At 44.7% G+C, this 20,207-nt stretch overlaps 1 protein-coding gene across 2 annotated transcripts in view; it reads right to left on the bottom strand.

Annotated features, from left to right (window-relative positions):
* The window catches only part of stk39 (serine threonine kinase 39), a 42,139-nt gene extending 24,669 nt beyond the window's left edge, over positions 1 to 17,470 (bottom strand). For both annotated transcript variants that reach the window (XM_036545300.1, XM_036545299.1), the window contains exons 1-10: positions 17,343 to 17,470; positions 13,383 to 13,495; positions 12,454 to 12,562; positions 11,617 to 11,758; positions 10,933 to 10,988; positions 8,888 to 8,997; positions 8,249 to 8,350; positions 7,843 to 7,976; positions 6,981 to 7,029; positions 6,803 to 6,868 (exon numbers count right to left, since the gene is read on the bottom strand). In XM_036545300.1, coding sequence (XP_036401193.1) covers positions 6,803 to 6,868; positions 6,981 to 7,029; positions 7,843 to 7,976; positions 8,249 to 8,350; positions 8,888 to 8,997; positions 10,933 to 10,988; positions 11,617 to 11,758; positions 12,454 to 12,562; positions 13,383 to 13,495; positions 17,343 to 17,448 — 987 coding nt within the window. In that variant the 5' untranslated portion in view covers positions 17,449 to 17,470. The remainder of the gene's footprint in view (positions 1 to 6,802; positions 6,869 to 6,980; positions 7,030 to 7,842; positions 7,977 to 8,248; positions 8,351 to 8,887; positions 8,998 to 10,932; positions 10,989 to 11,616; positions 11,759 to 12,453; positions 12,563 to 13,382; positions 13,496 to 17,342) is intronic.
* Between the last annotated feature and the right edge of the window lie 2,737 nt (positions 17,471 to 20,207).

Consider the following 20,207-nt stretch of genomic DNA (forward strand, 5'->3'; position numbering starts at 1 on the left):
CACACACACCTGCCCAGACACACACACACACACCTGGCCAGACACACACACACACACACCTGCCCAGATACACACACACACACCTGCCCAGACACACACACACACACACATACATACCTGGCCAGACACACACACACCCACATACCTGCCAGACATACACACACACACCTGCCCAGACATGCACACACCCAAATCCAGCATCTTCACATGAGGTTCTAACACTGAGATACTAGGATGATGGCAGATACATAGATACATTCAATGTGAGCACTAATTGCTGAGTTCAGGTGCTCTGATGTGCCTGCATGAGCTGTTTATGTGCAGAGTATATCTAAAGCTATGAGCCTCCTGTGCAAACTGTGGTGTGTGTGCTGCGGAGGTGGCAGGGCTGCAATGGACACGGCCTACCAGCAGAGGGAGCAAGCGTGCACAGTGAGAAGCACCACAGCCAGCCAAATGCACACACACCACTGACAGACAGCTCTGGGGCAGGCTAGCTGGGAGCACCCAGCGGCTAAAGGATGGTGTCAAAGAGCTGGTACCCTTCGTGAGGCGTGGGGTTCTGTCTCAGAACCAGACAACATGCTTGCAATGCCCAATCCCTGTTTGGGTTCCTTGAGCAAAACAGAAAAAGAATCAGGCCCTGCAGGAAGGCACATGCTTTGTGTGTGTGTGTGTGTGTGTGTGTGTGTGTGTGTGTGTGCATGTGTGTGTGTGTGCATGTGTGTGTGTGTGTGTATGTGTGTGTTTGCGTGCATGCATGAGTGTATGTGTGTGTGTGTGTGTGCATGTGTGTATGTGTGTGTGTGTGTGTGAGGTGCCTCACCATTCTCTCCCATTTTCATATGCTTTCACAAACTCAAACATCAGTCTGGATTCACTCAAACTGTGGTGCCACTTGACCTAATCTCTGAAGAACTAAAACCAAACCGGTGCTTTTTTTTCATTAAATACTTTTTTGTCACCATTGAACACAATGTCATTTTGATTAAGATTTGCTCGCAGTACGGGACAGACTGCATCGGGCTCTGGCTAAATCACGCTGAGCTGGTACGCCCCGCCGCCCACAGCGGAGGGCCAGCGTTCAGGGAGCCGAGCAGGGGGCTCTGCAGGTGCCCAGGAAGACTCAGCACACAGATCAATTCCATCCATCACCGGCCTCAGGAAGAGGAGCATCCCGTTCCTGCTCATCTGCACTCCTGAACAAATGAGACTGAGAGCGCTTCCTCAACACAAGACTCCGCCCGCTGACTGTTTCCTCTCTGCTCCATTCCGTCCTGAATTTAATCCCATTTTCCACTGGTGACATTATGAGGAAAAACGACAAATATTTATACAATAATACTGTATAAGGGCAACATGCTATGTGATGGTTCAGGAATAACAGACCAGGAAGAACAGTGAGATGGAAATTAGTCTTCACACAGGCTTTTACTTACGTTATAGGGCAAGCTCTACACCCAGTCTCTCCCCTATTACAAATCTGAATTTTTCATAAAGCAATCAAAAGCAAAATTCTTAAAATGTGAATGTGAACCATCAAAATCTGGGGCCTACTGTACAGACGGGCCTCAATGGAAAATCCCTCATAAAGGGGGAGAAACAGAAAGCTGGCCATGGTAACCGAGGACGGCAACCAGGAGCCCACAGCGGCGGGACAAACTGGTTATGCAGGTCAGGCAGCGTTTCCTTCTCCCTCTGCTCTTAGGAACCTGTGATTTGTCAGGCCTTTGGGAGTTGCTTGGATGATGTTATTAGAGCAGCACCTATCCTCCAATTTGCACCCACTTCACTGTGATGCGCTGTGTAACTTAAACGCAGACTGTCTCCGCTGGCTGCGTGTGAGTGTGTGGAAGGATTGACTCTCGTCTCATTTCAGCGTTCCTGTGCGATGACAGAGGTTGCCGTGGTGAGATGTGCAGCTGGTGATTCCGAGCAGGGTTTTATAAAGAGGAAAAGCCTATAAAGGGTGAGAAACAATTCATTTTGTCCGTAAAATGCAGGTCTACCACAGCTCTTCCTGCTGCACAATTACAAGGAGTCTTTCATGTTTACTTCAGAGAAGCGATTTGTACTTGCTGGCTGGCCCAATCAGTCACACCACCCTTCAATAACACCACACTTCAGCTGCAACTGCCAGGTTCAGACACTAGAAACATGACTATCTGTGATCAGCAACTAAAATTTAAACTGCACCTGTACGAGAAGAAGGCAGGAACAATTGCACCCTCTGCTGGCAGGAAAACACCAATGTTGAAACCTGTGAGTTCTCCTGAGCCAGACAATTACGCCGTTCTGTCTGACTCTTAACCAGGCACCGATATTAAAAGACTGAGGTGAAGACTGTCTGACTGAAGTGTCTATACATAACTCCTCATAACTCCGCTGATTATTGCCTGGTGTGTGCTGCACACTAGCCTGCATTATGCTATGAGCAGAGAGAAAGAGAGGCTGACAGAGAAAGAGACAGACAGATTCAAAGGCAAGGAGAAAGAGACAGAGAGGGAGGGAGAGAGAGTGACAGTCCTCATCTTACCTGCATTTTATACTGTATTGTTTTCATAAAAGTAAGTAAAGTAAGAAAGATCCGGTGTGAATCTCGACCCAGCTCATATAAACTGCCGTGGAGCTGCCCTGTTTGACCCTGTCCTCACACTCCTGGACCCTCTAAAGGCTACTTTAGTCTAAACACACTGCCACAGGCGTCTGAACAGACTCCTTCCCTTTGATAACGAGACCCTTAGGTGACATCTTCCTCTCTCTCGTGTCCATTCCTGAGCTCCTCCCTGCCCCCGGTCACCTTTAACACAATCAGGAGTTCACTGACCCTCCGCCCGGGCACAGACATTCAATCACAGTAAGGAGAGAAAGAGAGAAGCACAGAGTGAGGGGCAGGGAGGGGTGAGGAGAGAGAAAGGAGAGACAGAGAGAGAGAGATGGGGAGAACTGAGAGAGGAAGAGAAAGAGAAAAAGAGAGGTGAGAGTAGGAGGGAAGTGGGGGGGGTGGGGCTCAGGACAAGTGAAGGCAAACAGAGTTACGATGTGAGAAGGTCGTGAAGTTTGGAGCTGTCCGTGTTTCAGCGACGGCGTTAATGTGGTTGACCTCCAGGTGAAAATAAAAACGCAAACAAACAGACCCGGCGCCGGAGATGGGCCAATAGGGAGGCTGACACAGTGGCTCGGCACACCTGCCCCATACATCAAAAGGGCCGTGATGACACTCCACTTCAATGACTGTGAGCCGCACATATCAATCACCGGCATGCTGACCCAACACGACAGAAAGCCAAACCACTCTCCACAGAGTCCCGCTAGCTCTGAGGAGCATCAAGATTAAACTGCCTCCTCAGAATACCAATGGCCTCACCGGGACACCAACATCACTCTCTCAGATCTGTAATTAAGACTAAACTCCTGAAAGTTCAGCGCTTTTTCTGCACTGGGTATATCTGACGGATTGCAACTGGTGTGAAATCTCATAAGTGCTTCCAAGTTTCCTTACACCAGATTTATCCTTAAGTCCTAGGATTTTCATAGAAAAACCTTAACAGCTCCTATGTACAGTAGGTTACTGCTACTTTTTCATTTACACGTGGTCTGACGACTGTTACAGACTACTTTTAATTTACAGCATAATTCAGTTCTGTAGTGAGGCAGAAGCAGGCTATCTGTGCATTTGTTTTTTTTTTTTTATTGTGTTATCATTATTACTGCAGTGTAGTAACCCACAACACCACAACCTGCCTGAGCATGTTTTCTTTATGTTGTATAGAGAGATTGTTTTATGTATTTCTTTATGGAATTGCCAATAGTACATACATCATTAGGTTCACTTCAGTGTGACATCCTCCATAAAATGCCTGACTAATGCAATCCTCTGATGCATGCAAACAACTGCTATTTTTCAACACTACAAATCCCACAATGCACCACAGGAAAGCAAACACTGAAAGTAGGATGGGCGCATTCCTCACGGATGTATTCTGAGCACCCCACATAACCAGGCGCCTGGCAACCTGCTGGGGGGGGGGCGCTAATGAGCAGGACAATGAGGGGGTCCAGGCTGATATAATCCACCCTGCCCTCGAGACTCCCTGTAACTAGCGGCTGGTGACACAGCTCAGACTCCAGTGTGGAAACTCACAGTCACTAGCAGCTGGTGACACAGCTCAGACTCCAGTGTGGAGACTCCCGGTCACTAGTGGCTGGTGACACAGCCCAGACTCCAGTGTGGAGACTCCCGGTAACTAGCGGCTGGTGACACAGCCCAGACTCCAGTGTGGAAACTCACAGTCACTAGCAGCTGGTGACACAGCTCAGACTCCAGTGTGGAGACTCCCGGTCACTAGCGGCTGGTGACACAGCCCAGACTCCAGTGTGGAAACTCACAGTCACTAGCAGCTGGTGACACAGCTCAGACTCCAGTTTGTCACAGTCTGTCCTGCAGGCCGCAGCCTGTGCTCGAAATGAGCAGCTTACCTGACTGAGCCGCTCAGGAGAAACGCTTGTTGTTTTACTCTGTTTTACTCTGTTTTCATGCTGTTTAATGCTGTATTATATTGTCTGTAATATATGCAAGGGCGTAATTTTGCATATGGATGGTAGGGACATGTCCCTACCAATATTTGAGTCTTGAGTCTTGTCTTGACTCTCTGGAGTGAAGTCATACTACATAATTCCAATGTCCCCTCGGCTGTTGTGTCCCTACCGATGGGTGCTTCTGCATCGGGCCTATTCAGCTGTTTGATCAAAGCAGGAAATCAGTTCAGTTCGTCTGTAAAGCCCTGCCATCGAGCCAGCTCTGCCAGGATGCAAATGAATTCAATCGACTCCAGACCACAAGTGACCGTTAGCAACCGAACAGGACGCAGCTGCCATTTTGGCTCATGCAGTATGAGAGCAAACGAACTGCTAGCAGGTTAGACTGACTTCTCGTCATCTGACGAAAAGCACACCTAATCTGAAAAAGAGCGCCGTTTTCCAAAGTGCACCCGGACGCAAATGACCGGGTGAACCTCGGTTGCCCTCATATCCAAACACATTATCGACAAAACGTCTCGCTGAAAGTCCGTGAGGAAATCTCCACGGGAAGAATTAACGCTATCACGTGAAGTCATGCCTTGTGCCACGCCATGTGCAGGCAGAGAAAGAGAGCAGGGGCCATTTCCTTTTGCTGCCTGTACCACATCACGCTACATTAGTAGTTAATTAGAGAATATCTTGCCCTGCATTCAGGCACTGCCATATGAAACCAGAGACCAGGCCAGCGTCTGCTCTGCTTTCGATCAGAGCTAACGCAGACATTCCTCTGACTGCCAATGTTCTCCGAACGCCACTTTTAAAGAGCTCATCTTTCAGCATCTTTCAGCCAGAGACGCATACCCACACACCGCTGTAACGCTCCCACACCACACACTTAATGAAAACGCAACAGCACTGGCCACAGACCAGTACTCCCACAGTGTGGAGCAGCGCTTAGTGGAAATAAAATGACGCCTCAGGTCCTGACAAAACCAATTGCTGTCTCATTCCCATTAAACTTTGGTGAGGGAGCACTTTAACAGTGCGTGGGCATTTCTCTTTACTTAACTGTGTTCCTCACCTGGAACCTATTCATTTCTTTTCATTTAATTTCTTTGGTTGTGTCTGTGCTAGTCATACTTATTTATTTACTCATATTTCATCTTTAAACCCTTTCCTCCATCTCCTATGAGGAATAGTGCAAAACTTTCACCATGGCTTTAACTTTTCATTAGGGACAGCAGTGCGGCATAGTGGTAAGGAGCAGTGCTCATGTACCAAAAGGTTGCTGGTACAATTCTCCAATAAGCCACCGATGCTGTACCCTTGGGCAAGTTACTTAACCCACAATGGCCTCAATAAATGTCCAGCTGTACAGATGGATAAAACTGTAACCTTGTAAGGATGTCAGACACTCTGGATGAGAGTGTCTGCTAAATGACAGTACTGTAATATAAATGCAATGCAAAGCCAGCCTAATGCACATGCAGCTGCACCACATCCTTCAGTTCTAGGTTTGGTGAAATAAAAGTGAGAGTGTAATCAGTCTGTTTCCCTGTTTGCCCGTTCTGTCTGCAGGGGCAGCTCTGCACGGGGCCGTGCTGGGGTCCAGCTAACACCGTGGGGGGGGCACATTATGGAAATGGCCTGTATGAGAGCAGCGCCCTGTTACCCAAACCCCACATCAAACCCCGTTCATCTCGCTGCCCATTTGTCCCAGCAGACATTCCACAGCTCTGATTGGCTGAATCACCGGCGCATTCACCATGAGCAATGAGGTATGAGGTATGAGCACAAGCTCGGTGAAACTCACCATGTGCCGTGTGCTGTGTCTGTAAAATTAACATACTGGCAATGGCTCCTGTTTACTAATGACATGTGTCCATGAGTCATTCACGTAATGCTTAGTCAGAACAAAGGATATGGCTGAGAACGAGGACGGGTGAGTGTGTGTATGTAAGTGTGTGAGTGCATATGAATGCATGCGTGTGTGCGCATATGTGTATGCATGCATCCATGTGTGAGACTGTAAATGTCTATGAGCGTGCGTGTGTATGCATGTGTATGAGATTATGAGAGAAAGTGATTGTGTGTGTGTATATGCATGTTTATGAAATTATGAGAGAGAGTGATTGTGTGTGTGTGTGTGTGTGTGTATGCATATTTATGAAATTATGAGAGAAAGTGATTGTGTGTGTGTGTATGTGTGTGTGTGTGTGTGTGTGTGTGTGTGTGTGTGTGTGTATGTGTATATGTATAATATTTGCTTAAAACACGTTACCCTTTTGGCTCTTTGGGTGATGTTTGGTGCTCTGTTCAGCAGCTTTTCAATCAGATACTCTCTGTTCTGTAAGTGAAAACAGAAAGAGACATTAAAACCCCAAAATGATTATTCGTGACAAAAAAGAGAAAGACCAAAAAAGAATAAGACTGAAAATGTAAGAGAATAAATCATGTACCTTGGCCTTTTGGAAAAATTTACATTTCAAAAGTTCTGCAGCTGTGGGCCTAAAAGAAAATAAAAGACATTGGGAAATGAGACAGTGAGACTCGGGCTCTGTTAATGCAGGCAATGTGCTTCCCAGCAGCTCTTCTGCAGGAGGTGTAAGTTCAGTTCCCAGCTGACGGCAGTGCGTCTGCGTTATTTTCCTGCTCCTGACCCTGTGGAGAGACTTCACAGAGGCCCAGCTCACAGTTGTGATCATCACAGTGGTGATGTGATTAAATTAAACTCTGCACGGTGCTCTGTTCTCGCTCCTGATTCGTGTTTCCGGCATTAGCGAGGCTGCAGAAGTGGGTGAGGAGAGCTAAATTGGGCCATCCCGCATTGATCTGTATTCATTTCAGGATCATCAGGAGACCCTGGAGAGGCCTGATCCTTCCTTTCCCTGAGAGGAGAGACTGTTATACAGCGGGATCTGCTGCTGGTAAAGACTCTCATCACTGGAGAATACACATGCATGCACTTCTCACCTGATCCTTCAAAACACACTCCACCAGCCCACTCTGCTACGAATGAGTCACAAGTCACATTAATTCATGTGGCATTCAGTTACCACACTGGTTATTGCTTATCACATTCATTTCTGCGGGGTGACCTACATAGCTCATAAAGTATCACATTATCCATCAGTACAAATGGATGCAATGGAATAAATCAGACAGGTAAAGCTCTCCAAGGTGCAGTGTTTTTAACCCAACCCACGCTGGGAACCTGTAAGCATCTGACTGCAGTTCCAGCTCTCCACACACCGAAGGAACGGCAGATTCTCTGCAGCACCTCGGTCCCCATGGTGCTGACAGCGGTGGAGAAGTGCTCACCTCTTTGTGGGGTCCTTCTGCAGGCATAGGGTTATCAGCTTCCGGAACGACTTCCCGTACTTCTTCACCATCTCCTTGTCCTCCACGCCTGTTTCCAGTGTAGGAGGATCATTCTGTAGGGTCAGCATCAGCACCTGCCAAAGCACAGAGGAGATGTCACGAGCCGTGCCAATTTCCTGAACCCACGCACACACCACACACACACACACACACACTCACGCACATACATGCACGCATTCACACACACACGCACAGTCTCACACACACACACTCACGCACATACATGCACACACTCACACACACACGCACAGTCTCACACACACACACTCACGCACATACATGCACACACACGCACTCGCAATCCTGTCACATGTACACACATGCGCGCCTCCATCCTCTCACACACCTTCATAGGAGGATATCTGTGGTAGGGCGCTGCCCCTGTGGCTAACTCAATGGCTGTGATTCCGAAACTCCAGATGTCTGCTTTGAAGTCGTAGCCTCGTACCTGTCAACAGAGCGTCAAGAGAATATTTATGTCATTGTCATGAAAGAGGAAGGGACTACAGGGATATGGTTTTTAATATTTTAATAAGGAGGGGACACACATTGTTTCCTGACAGAGAGTGCAGTACACTTACACTGATCTGTCTTTGAGTTCACAAATACTCATAGGAAGAAGTAGTTCAGCTTTCATATGCCGCCCAAAGGTAAACAGTTACCAATGGCTATGTTCATTGTTCTTCTCCTAAGCATTTTAAATAGCACAATTTCTTTCTTTATGTCAGCAAGCAGTCCTACAGTGAAATTTTACAAGCTGAAACCACTGTGAGCTTGCTCTGTATGTGGTAGTACAATTGCTAGTTTCTGCAGGCAAGCAGTAACAGAATCCACAGAAGTTCCTCAGAATCTTCAGACAAACAGCGTTCACCATCCAACAGAGGCAACAGGAGCCACAGAGAGGTGAGTATTGAATCCGTTGGGAGGGGCAACAGGGACGTGATTATTGATGTCATTGTTGGGAGGGGTCACGGGCCACACCCACCTGTTCCATCACCTCAGGAGCCATCCAGCATGGCGTTCCCACAAACGTCTTCCGCACTTTGTTTCGTGTGACGTCTCCGCCGGTGGCTAAAAACGCGCTGACTCCGAAATCTACCAGGCCAGAAAGAATCCATATTAATTACAGCAAGAACTGTGAGAAATGTTCACCCACAGTAATAATCAAAGTAAAAAAAAAAACAATGCAACAAAAGCTAATTAACCTGTGTATCATCGTAATGTCATAATAACCTGTACGTTTGCTTTGGTTTACACACATGCTGCCAATGGCTATTTTTGAACTACAAGTCACAGTCTGCACCCACCACAGTGAGTTGAGTACCAATTAGATGATAGGCACTACTCCGCTGATATGATCTGGGCAGCTTACAAGCACCTGGTGAGGGTGCCTAAGAGCAGGGAGACAAGGACACCTCGGCTAACCTGCCCACCCCCGGTCCAAAGCAGAACAAAGCCAATTGGTTCTGCTGTTGTGGGCTCCTGGTCATTGTCAGCAGATGACATATCTGGTATTGAACCTGGGCCATAAGGCTCAGCCTGCTCTCAAGACAAAGGCCTTACCAGCTGAGCCACTCACAACCCCTACGTCACTCTTCATTAGAGATATATAAAGATTGTCAACAGAACACCACCACAACCGAAGGCAGTATACCGAAACATTTTAATCTTCAGCCTCATATTTATAAAAGGCTGACCCTTCATGAACTTAGTTATTGAAATTCACTCCTGTGCTCAACCTACTGAATGAAGAACTGCAGTGAACATCTACTGAATATTTATGCTTCTTTCAGGGTTTGGAAATCGTTAAGGATTACTGAAAATGGAGGCACCGACGGCAGATCCTTCTTTAATTAACTTGTACATCTATGATGGCACCTTAAAATTGGGTAAATAAACTGCAGCGGGACAGCAATGCGTCACCGATGGAGGCACTGAGGCTGAATGTTTGAATCTTCAGTTTTTACTACCTGAAAATCTTCTGTTCTGTGTTTTTACCTATAAAAATTAATAAGAGCACAATCCACTTCTATTAGAAATAACAAGAAGTCTGGTAGATAAAAAAGGAGAAAATGTTATGATGATATGGGCGCACATGTCAGAAAACAAAAGATACAGAACTTCGACTAGAGCAGAATTTTCCTTTGAGCAATCTGAATAAATCTGTAAGTGAAATAGCGTAATAAACCTAATCTAATGCAAAGAAAAGCATACAAAGGGCCCTTTAATTCCTGCAGGTCAACACTCCTTCCCCCCCCAAATCTACAAATGCACAGGAAATGACCACGTGGAGAGAAGACTGACCACATGGCAAAATGGCAGACTGAGGGAAGTGGTCATTGCAGTGCATTAAAGATCTTTCCTCAGGAGGAACACAGTGATGCAAATGCCATTGCTTTCAGGAGGCCTGCACTTTGCAAAGACCACCGCTCTACCGAGGGTGGCCGATTGCTCTAAAAATGGGGTGAAAAAGGAAGAGGGGAAAAAAGTTCAATTTACTGTATGTGCTGTATTTTTTAGCAATCAGCTGAATAACCTCTTTGCCTTCCAACAGAAATGGAATGAGGGAGATGTATTCCATTACCAATCCACAAACAAGGAGCCCATTTGAATACACACTTCTGATTGGCAGAGAAGAGTACAAGCATTCTATTAGTAACTGAGCATCCTGAACTGTAACAATCCTCTATCTTGGAGCAACACTCCAAGGCTGTTCGGGCATAATGTGTGTTTCTTCCTCTCGCTACCAATCAGAAAATGAAATCTGAAAAAGTTTTGACTTTAAAATCAGACATCAGCTTTTTGGATTTGAGAGTGAAGCTTCTAAAGGCTTAAAGAATTTCTCCTGGGTGCACGCAGCAGCTGAAGACATTATCTTCATGAACATGTAAAGCACGATTGTCTTGGTCTTACAATGTGAAAGATGACATCTCCCATCAGATTAAAAAAACACTTCTCCTCTCTGTACGAGTATAGGAGAGGAATCCAGAGTAGAGCTTCACACACGCACACTCCTCCACACACACACACCTGCAATCTGGACGGAGCCATCTTCCCCAAGCAGAATGTTCCCAGCCTTCACATCCCTGTGAACATAAACAGATACACACACACACACACACGTACACACACACACACACACAGACACACACACGTACACACACACACACACACACACACACACGCACACACACGTACACAGACACATACACACACACACACACACACACGCACACACACGTACACAGACACACACACACACACACACAGACACACACACACACACACACAGACAAAGAGAAGACATGAAGGTTACACCTGTGCATCTGTGAGTCACTGCTGATCCATGATTTCCATGGGATAAGTTAAGCTGATATATTGCTATCATTAGTAAGATGTATCAGTGTGCCAGGCTGTGACTTTTGCATCAGGGAGAATCACTCGTAAGACTGATGTCTAGAGTAAGACTACATTCATTCAGATAATCTAAACCACATTAAGCGGCAACACATACTGACGATTCTGGAGTTTGAAATTTTCTTTAAATGAATATGTTCTTATAAATATTAAAACAATGTTTTTAGTTGTCACTGGAGATTGGAAATACACTGTATTGGATACAGACTCCTGAATAACCACAATGTGTTCTGCTGCTACCCAACATCAGCCACCTGTCTGTATGTGCTGGGCAGAAACACTGGAAGCTGATTTTACCTGTGGATCTGGCCGTTTCTGTGCAGGTAGTCCAAGCCTTCTAGCACCTCTTTTAAAATTGTGGCAATAATGGGCTCTTCCAGGACCCCGTTCTTGTGCTCTCCTTTGCTAAATATATACTTTATAACATCCAGCATCGACCCTGAAAACCAAAGCAATTACAAAAAAAAAAAAAATCCATAAAAACTTCTCCAAGGGGCTATTCAACCTGTGTGCTGTCCTTCAAGACCCAGCGCAGTTAAATCCCCTGTGTATCATTCCCTGTGTTTCTTGTCTGTTCTTATCATCGTACTGAAGAGAGACATAAGAGAGAAATACAACAGTGCGACAACATTCTAATGAAGAAAGTTAAGAGTTTGAATGCAGAGGTTGAGAATAATGATACAGAAATGACATAGCTTCAGACCTCAGTCTTTGTGAAGGCAGTTTAAACCTCATCTGATGAAACTGTGTTACTCCTTCTATTGCTCACATACTTTTGTTCATTTCACCTCCAAGCACATAATGCTTTGAGACCAGATAGACCAGATAAAAACTCAAAGCAAAGCAGAAAGGTTTAACATCAGACAATCAGCGCATCAAAGGCCACCACCAAAATCCAGAAATCTATCAAACATTCATCTCTCGACAAACTCCTGACAAAAAGGCTAATAGTCATCATAGACATGGCAGGATGCTCCATGAGCAAAGAATGCGATAGCATCCGTTTAGAAACATGGCTATAAATCTCCAGGTTTAGTTAATGAGCTCATGATAATGCTTCACAAAAAGTGTGACGTCAGACATCATGATTTTAACTCGATACAAACATGAAAAAAGCCACCCGACAGGTCTTACCTCCACTCAGGAGTTTCATGACCAACCAGAGCTCATCCTTCACCACAAAGGAGGTGTAGTAGGTGACAACGTTGGGGTGGTTGCACTGACTCATGGCCTGAATCTCTTTCTGTGGAAGGAGAGAGGAAGGGTGCTCATTTCACTCAGGGGTCTATTCGATCTAACCACAGCATGTTTTTGTACTTCATTTGGAGTGGGGAGAAAACACAGCAAGTCTTCTGTTTTCATTTAATTTCGTTTTTGATTTCAGTAACAAATGAATTTTCTGTAACGGTGTAAATGGGAAAGGCTTAGAAAATTCAAAGACACCTGTTCACAGCGGTTTTATTGAATAGAAGATGTGTTCAGTTTCTTGTTTAAAGACAGGAACCTTCAAGTTTCGCCTGACACATCTCTGAGAAACGACCTGCATGTTTCTGAAAATCGTTTGTAGACTGAATTCAGTCTGTTCGGTGTTCTCTTAGCGTGGGCTGTGCGATACGCAGAAAACTTTTCTTCACAAAACTGACAGTATGACCAGACCTCTGACAGGTGCTCAAATATGTATGTCGTCCTCAGGTCTGGGGACAATACCAGACAGTCCATGATTGAGAACACAGAGGAGAATGTTTTTTTTAAATTTAACCTTTGTTTAACCAGGTTAGTTACACTGAGACCAAAATCTCCATGGGTTACCTGGTGAAAAAGGCAGCAGCACACAAGGCTACAGACAATATGAAGCATTAAAAGGCAATGATAATACACCACTAAAAGCCTTCAAGTGACAGGATACCCGAGAGAGGTAGAAAGATAACAGCATACAAGAGATGGAGGGAGAGAGAGAAAGACAGAAAAGAGAGAAAGGGACACAGAGGGGGAGAGAGTGCAACCACAGTAAGCGAGGGAGGGAGAGAGAGGCAGGAAAGGCCCAGGGGTATGACAGCATTCACCAGCAGCTCGTCCATGCTGGTCTGGCACTTCTCCAGGTTGATCCTCTTGATGGCGACACGCTCCTTTCTCGGGGTGCAGAAGGCGGCCTGGACGACGGCTGTGGCCCCGCTGCCTGGAACCGCAGACAGAAACGCTCCGTCAGACCGACGGACGACCGCATGTCTATTTATGGGCGGGGCCTCACACCAGACCCTGCCCACTGCTCTATTTATGGGCGGGGCTTCATACCAGGCCCTGCCCACTGCTCTATTTATGGGTGGGGCCTCACACCAGGCCCTGCCCGCTGCTCTATTTATGGGTGGGGCCTCACACCAGACCCTGCCCACTGCTCTATTTATGGGTGGGGCCTCACACCAGATCCTGCCCACTGGTCTGTTTGGGGGTGTGGTGTCCTGCCCACTGGTCTGTTTGGGGGTATGGTGTCCTGCCCATTGGTCTGTTTGGGGGTGTGGTGTCATGCCCATTGGTCTGTTTGGGGGTGTGGTCTGCTGTGATTGCCAGGAGGTTGTTGGGAGGAGGAGCCAGACTAATAGCACATTGCCTTCTGTTTATTTTTATTTTATAGCTGTTTTAGACCTGCAGTCACACATCTGGCGTGCAAATCTTTGCTCTCTGTGAAAACAGGTATGCTAAGATAAACAACCGTCCTTCCCCCATTATTATTATGAATGTGAGTTCTAAAACAAGCTTGATGTCACGTAAGAGCTCAAAAATATATATTTATTTTTGCTTCCTCTTTCAATACAGATGGAGTGCAAGCACCAGGTCATTTTAGAGGTGACCAGAGCATGCCAATAGGGTACCTCGGGCTCTTCTCCAAAAAACATTACCTCACAGTAACAACTGCAGCCATTTAATTGGTTGCTTTTGACCATTTCAAGAGCGACATGGGTAAGGAGAAGGACTTGTAACCCAAAGGTTTCCCGTTTGAGTCCCAGAGGGACCAACACTGTTGTGCCCCTGGCAAGGTACCAAAGCCCCTGATGATATTCAGCTGTGTGAATGAATGGTGTTAAAAATTGTAAGGTCTGTAAGTTGCACTGGTCAAAAGATAATGCTGAGTAAATGTAATTTCAGATTATGGCTCCTACAAGGCAGATTTGGTGATTCCAATCATTTTCTCTCTATTTGATTTTTATTACTGAACTACACTGGGAGCCTTTTCAGGCTTGTTAAATACTAGGCCCTTACTGTGGCATGAGCTTTTTTCTTCTATACTTTGCCATTTGGTTATAGAAATTATGAATTAATCAATGATAAATATTTCTTACCACACATCCAAAAACAATGGTGTATCCACCTACAACACTTTTACGTTTAAACTTGTAGGTTAACTCATTCTCAACTGCTTCTTTATAAAAGTGTCCAAGCGTGCAGAACTCGGATGCTTAAGCACCATTTGATCGATGTCACTCCAACCCTCGAGCCCTGGTCGAAAGCTTTTCTTAGCAGAGGTCTACAGCAACATCAGACAGAGAATCACTTCACTTCCAGAGTACATGGTACTGCTTCATTATTCGCTGCCCAGGGTAAAAGGTGTTTCTGTTGTATGGTCATCTGAACCTTGAGAATGAACTTTTCTTAGAAAGACTTGTTCTGTTCACTGAGGCCCGGATGCCCATGTCCCCTGAGTGGAACTAAGCATAGAGCTTCAGAATGAAGACAGGCAAGTCTACGGGGTGAATGTAATGCTGTGAAATGGGTCCATGGAGGAGAGGTCTTTATGGTGGAGCTGGAGGTGTGGGTGTGAGGAGAGAGGAGGAGAGCCCCACACAGCTCAAGCACACAGCGTGACACAGCATGTCACACAGTGTCACAGAGCGTCGCACAGTGTCACAGAGCGTCACAGAGCGTCACACAGCATCACACAGCGTCACAGAGCGTCACAGAGCGTCACACAGCGTCACACAGCATCACACAGCGTCACACAGTGTCACAGAGCGTCGCACAGTGTCACAGAGCGTCACACAGCGTCACACAGCGTCACAGAGCGTCACAGAGCGTCACACAGCGTCACAGAGCGTCACACAGCGTCACACAGTGTCACAGAGCACATCACAGCGCAATACAGCATGTCACAGTGTGGCACAGAGCGTTACAGCGCATCACAGCGCAATACAGCGTGACACAGTGTGGCACAGAGCGTTACAGCGCATCACAGCGCACTGCAGCGTGACACAGTGTGGCACAGAGCGTTACAGCGCATCACAGCGCAATACAGCGTGACACAGTGTGGCACAGAGCGTTACAGCGCATCACAGCGCGCGCGAAGCCAGCTGCTGCTGACAGGGTATTACTACTGGCACTGAGCAGATGAGGAACTCCAGTGCAGACCCACAGCGGTAACCCTTATCAGCGTTATACGGCTGTAACCAGGCAGCCTGCAGCATGAGGGGAATGCATGTCACATGGCAGAGCGTAAAGTGTATCTTAGCTCCTGGGTAACTTGGTTTTGGCAAGTAATTTCATTTTTTTCTGCAGCAACATGTAACAAAAAAGGCAAAACATAATCTTAAAAATGCCTCATCTACTACATCTAGTACATCAAGATCTACTTCAAAACATTTTCTGATAAAGAATGTGGTCCTTCTTGAAACTAGGACAGTAAATTTTTGACAATAAATTTAGTAAATTTAGGTTCAAAAAAAGAGATGGCCTTCACATTTATCCCCTTAACAGAACAACCTTTTCTATGTTTAGTGTCACTGTAAGCAGAGGTATTACGACTATAATAACAGCTGATCTACCAAAGATTTAGTCCCAGATTAATTAGCGGAGTAAAACAGATTTTTTCTGAACATAACAAGTAGTATGAATGAATGGAACACGACATTTCAACAGCCTGTGAGAAATTCAGAGGAGAGTTGCAATACATAAAACTATCAGCAGGGGGCATAAAAGTCATAGAAACACAGCGGCGGCTGCCTAAGTGGCAGATCAGGGTAATTCGACCGTCGTGCTGACGCGGGTAATTCGGACTATTATTATTAAAATGCTGTTTCTTAAAATGCATTTGGCAAAACAATTCGGCCAACATATTATTTCCAAACATGTAACTACCAGTGATATCACGCCTTGTGTAAAATTCCAAAAAATACCGTTTTAGAATTAATTTAAAATAGCTTAAATGATAGCCAAAACATTAAAATGCTCTCCAATTTTAAGAAAAAAAAAAGAACAAAATTTAAGATATAAAATTTAAGATATATTGATAAGTATTTAAGAAAAAAACATGAATTCATGGCTGTTTCACTGTGTTATTTGTCAACAATTATAGCTATCTATAGTTATAGCTATTCGTATGTATAATAGTGTTAATACTATTGTTAGTACCACTACTATCAATTTCACTAATAATACTACTAATAGAAAGAATTATTGTTGTTATTGTTTATTGTATTATTATTTGGTAATGCATTAGTATTGCTATTGCTGACAGAAAAATGAACTAACTTCAAAGGGAACTGCAGTTCCATAGGAACATCATTTCTGCGACAGCATTCCTCACAGCGTCGCATATTATGTATGACATTCATGCGTATGGCTTTCTAATACAGGATTATTACATTCGATATGCGATCATAAACCGATCTGCGTTTCCTGTCGCTAATTAGAGCCGCGATATTTCTACAGAGACTGCAACTGGACACGTGCCATAGGCGAGCATCAGTCGGCAAAATAACAGCAGCCCACTATCATTTGAAACGCGAGAAAAAACTCAAAATTGACAAGTCCATCCCAAACCAATATTACTTTCAACTATTTAGACACCTACTAATCGAACCCGCTATTCTATTACTGCGGGTTTGCTTACATCCGCATTGCCAAGCAATACAGAACAGGTCTGCTATAGCACTGAAAAAGCCGGTAGGCCCTCATTGTCCTTTGCTGTTTATAATAACGGGGCTTCTAAAGCAAACATACTACAGACAACTCAAGTAGGTAACTGAAAGACTAACCGATCACCTCCTGGAGCTCATAGGACTCCTTGGTAATTGGCCAGCTCGTTGTCGGCACTGGTTGCGGATGCTGGACATGAACCGGAGATGCGTTGGGCTCCGCCATGATGCTGCCGCTCAGCTGCTCGGCGCCGTCACTGTGCGCTTTCCCCGCACCGCCTGTGTCAGCTGCTACATGCGCGCACCGCCGCCCGCCGCGAAAACATCCGGAACACGGCGCGGCGACGCAACGCGCGTCTCATCCGTCCATTCAAACCACATTATTAATGCAGATATCAGCTGTAAAATATTGCACACATTATTTATCTGCGTTATGAAGGAGCCCACACCACTGCCTCCTTTATTTTCTTTTAATCATATTGCACATTTATTTAAATGGAGGGAAATAATAGAAAAAGTGCGTTCCCCTTCTCCATCATCGACAGCAAATGTATATAATTCCTCACACTGGGAATTTGGGAATTATACATTGGCATTGGCCACTGTAATTAAATGAAACCAAATATTTCTTACTAGAGTTTGTATTTAAGACATTTAGTCGCCTACGTTTCAATTAGCAGAAAAAAATGTTGCATAGTATTGTATTGCATCTGATTAGGGTAAGGATGAAATGTAAGTGTGTTTTTCTTCGGCGCTTGACCAGTTGATGCCAAACTATTTCCTCGTGTAAAAGGGGAGTTATCTTTTCAAATTCCTGTTCTGTTCAGTATAGCTCAATTTGTGCCGGGACTCTTTCGTCTGAAAATAACAAAACGAATTTGCAAGGAGTACAAATACATTCACAAAAATATTTTACTGCAGTACCGGTTCTGTCCAGCAGATCGTGTCATCGTCAAACAAAACCAATAATTTATTTATCCATTTGTGAATAAAAAGAACATATGAATCATTACATATTTCTCAAGATTTATAACAACACATTTCCATCGCAGTAAAAGTTACAAATACTTACACAAAACAATTTTTGAGATTGCAAAGACGTCAATCAAGCAGTACCAGCATTCCAGATTATCACTGACCCTCAGATTCTATTAGTGTTGAACTGGAGTAACGTTATGTGAAAAGTTGTAGTAGTATTCAGAATAATAATGCTAAAATAATAATAATAATAATAATAATAATAATAATAATAATGCTTTCTTTATCATCAGTGTGTGCATTCTGCCCTTAGCACAACGGTATGCAGTGCCTTCGTATTTGGAACGGTCATTTCCATACATTGAGAGTTTGGATTCTGAGGACACATAGCAGACAGCTCCATCCTCAGCCTCCTTCTAACCCGCAGACATGGTCTTTTCTTAAAATGGGAGAAGTTGTAAGTTTACCATCGAAGAATCACATCAAACATTCAATGAAAATGGAAAGCTTTTATTTCTTTTGTTGACAGATTATTACCGTTCTTTCCCAAATAATATCCCGAAGTATACCCCCAGGCCTCCATCGGCTGTTGTGTCACGTAGTACTGTACATATCTTCTTCTTTGTGTGTATGAATATTTCTGTTTTATGTTGAATTTGTGAACAGATGGCTTCACGTGCTGCATTTTGCATTTTTAATGCCCCATCAAAGGCAACTGGGAATTTGAGGAGGGTCACAGAGTACATCTGCTGCTAAAACAGGAAAGTATTTTCATGTTGAATTGTTCAATCCTGCATATATGATGTGCTGTATAAATACAACATCCACACTGACAGACAGCTCACATTCCACTGGTGTTCGTTTTATTTAGCGGTTTTCCATGCTTAGAGTGCTTATCTGGACATGAAAGCTCTCAGACTGTATCTGTAATGAATCTACTGACTCCTGACTTAGACTAAATCACCTTTATTGCTTACCAAAGACAAAGAAGGTAAAATTATGAGCACTCTTGTGAGTTTCTATATAACAGGATAAATGTGCCTGCTTAGCAAATTAAAATGACCTGTTTCATAATAAAAACCATTCTTTGTTCACTAGCCTGTACATAGATCGAAGCACACCCATGTTTCCTTACTACCATCGTTTTATTTGCTATAAATGTGTTTAATTTGTTATTTGTAATTTGAACTATCATATCATTTTAAACACTATTGTTAATTGCACACAGCTTTACTCAGAGTATTGCAGATTTTCTTTCTGATCACACTGAATGTGGATGCTACGCGTTGCCTGAAGCGAGAGTCTTTAAAGTACTGTACTTGAATGTACGCGAGGACATCCGAATATAATATTTAAACCATATATCTTAATTAGTCGCAGATGTAGTGTCTTGGAAGATTTAAAAGGCACCAATGCACATTTGTGTTCGACAATTTGTTTACCCATAAGTTTAATTACCGTGCAAATTGTCCTAACCACGGGAATACGGTATACGATTATAGCATGCACAGAATTGTGGTAGGCCTTCTGTTTACACAGTGGAGGCAGCCGGTAGGTGGCACAAGCTACCAAGCATTTGCCTCTTAAAAGTAGATGCACTTTCACTTACCTCAGTCTTGTCAGTAGAAAGTGTATCACTTAACTATTGCCAATCGTTATCAAATTCTCTGCGCTGAACTAAATAATCTGAGAAACGTATGCCGCATACATTGTTTTGAACAAAACTAGAAACTGGTGAAAAAGGAAAAGATACCAATTAACATAGCAGGGTGCAGGGCATTAAATTGCTTTCACGTTGTGCGAGAACATTTTCATTGTGTGCCCGTTATTTTTACACTGAAGGAGCGTGGACCGGCACCGGACCGCTCGTGCCGTTGACGTGTGTACCTTTTTGTGCGTCGCTTGCACTGCGTGTGTGACAGTCCGGTGCGCCAATCAGTCGCGCAGGAGCGGATGGCGTCCCATAGACTGTACTTCCCTATTACACCGAAGAACGCAACGGGCGGT

This window comes from Megalops cyprinoides, chromosome 14 (genome assembly GCF_013368585.1).
Source record: "Megalops cyprinoides isolate fMegCyp1 chromosome 14, fMegCyp1.pri, whole genome shotgun sequence".
Taxonomy (NCBI): domain Eukaryota; kingdom Metazoa; phylum Chordata; class Actinopteri; order Elopiformes; family Megalopidae; genus Megalops; species Megalops cyprinoides.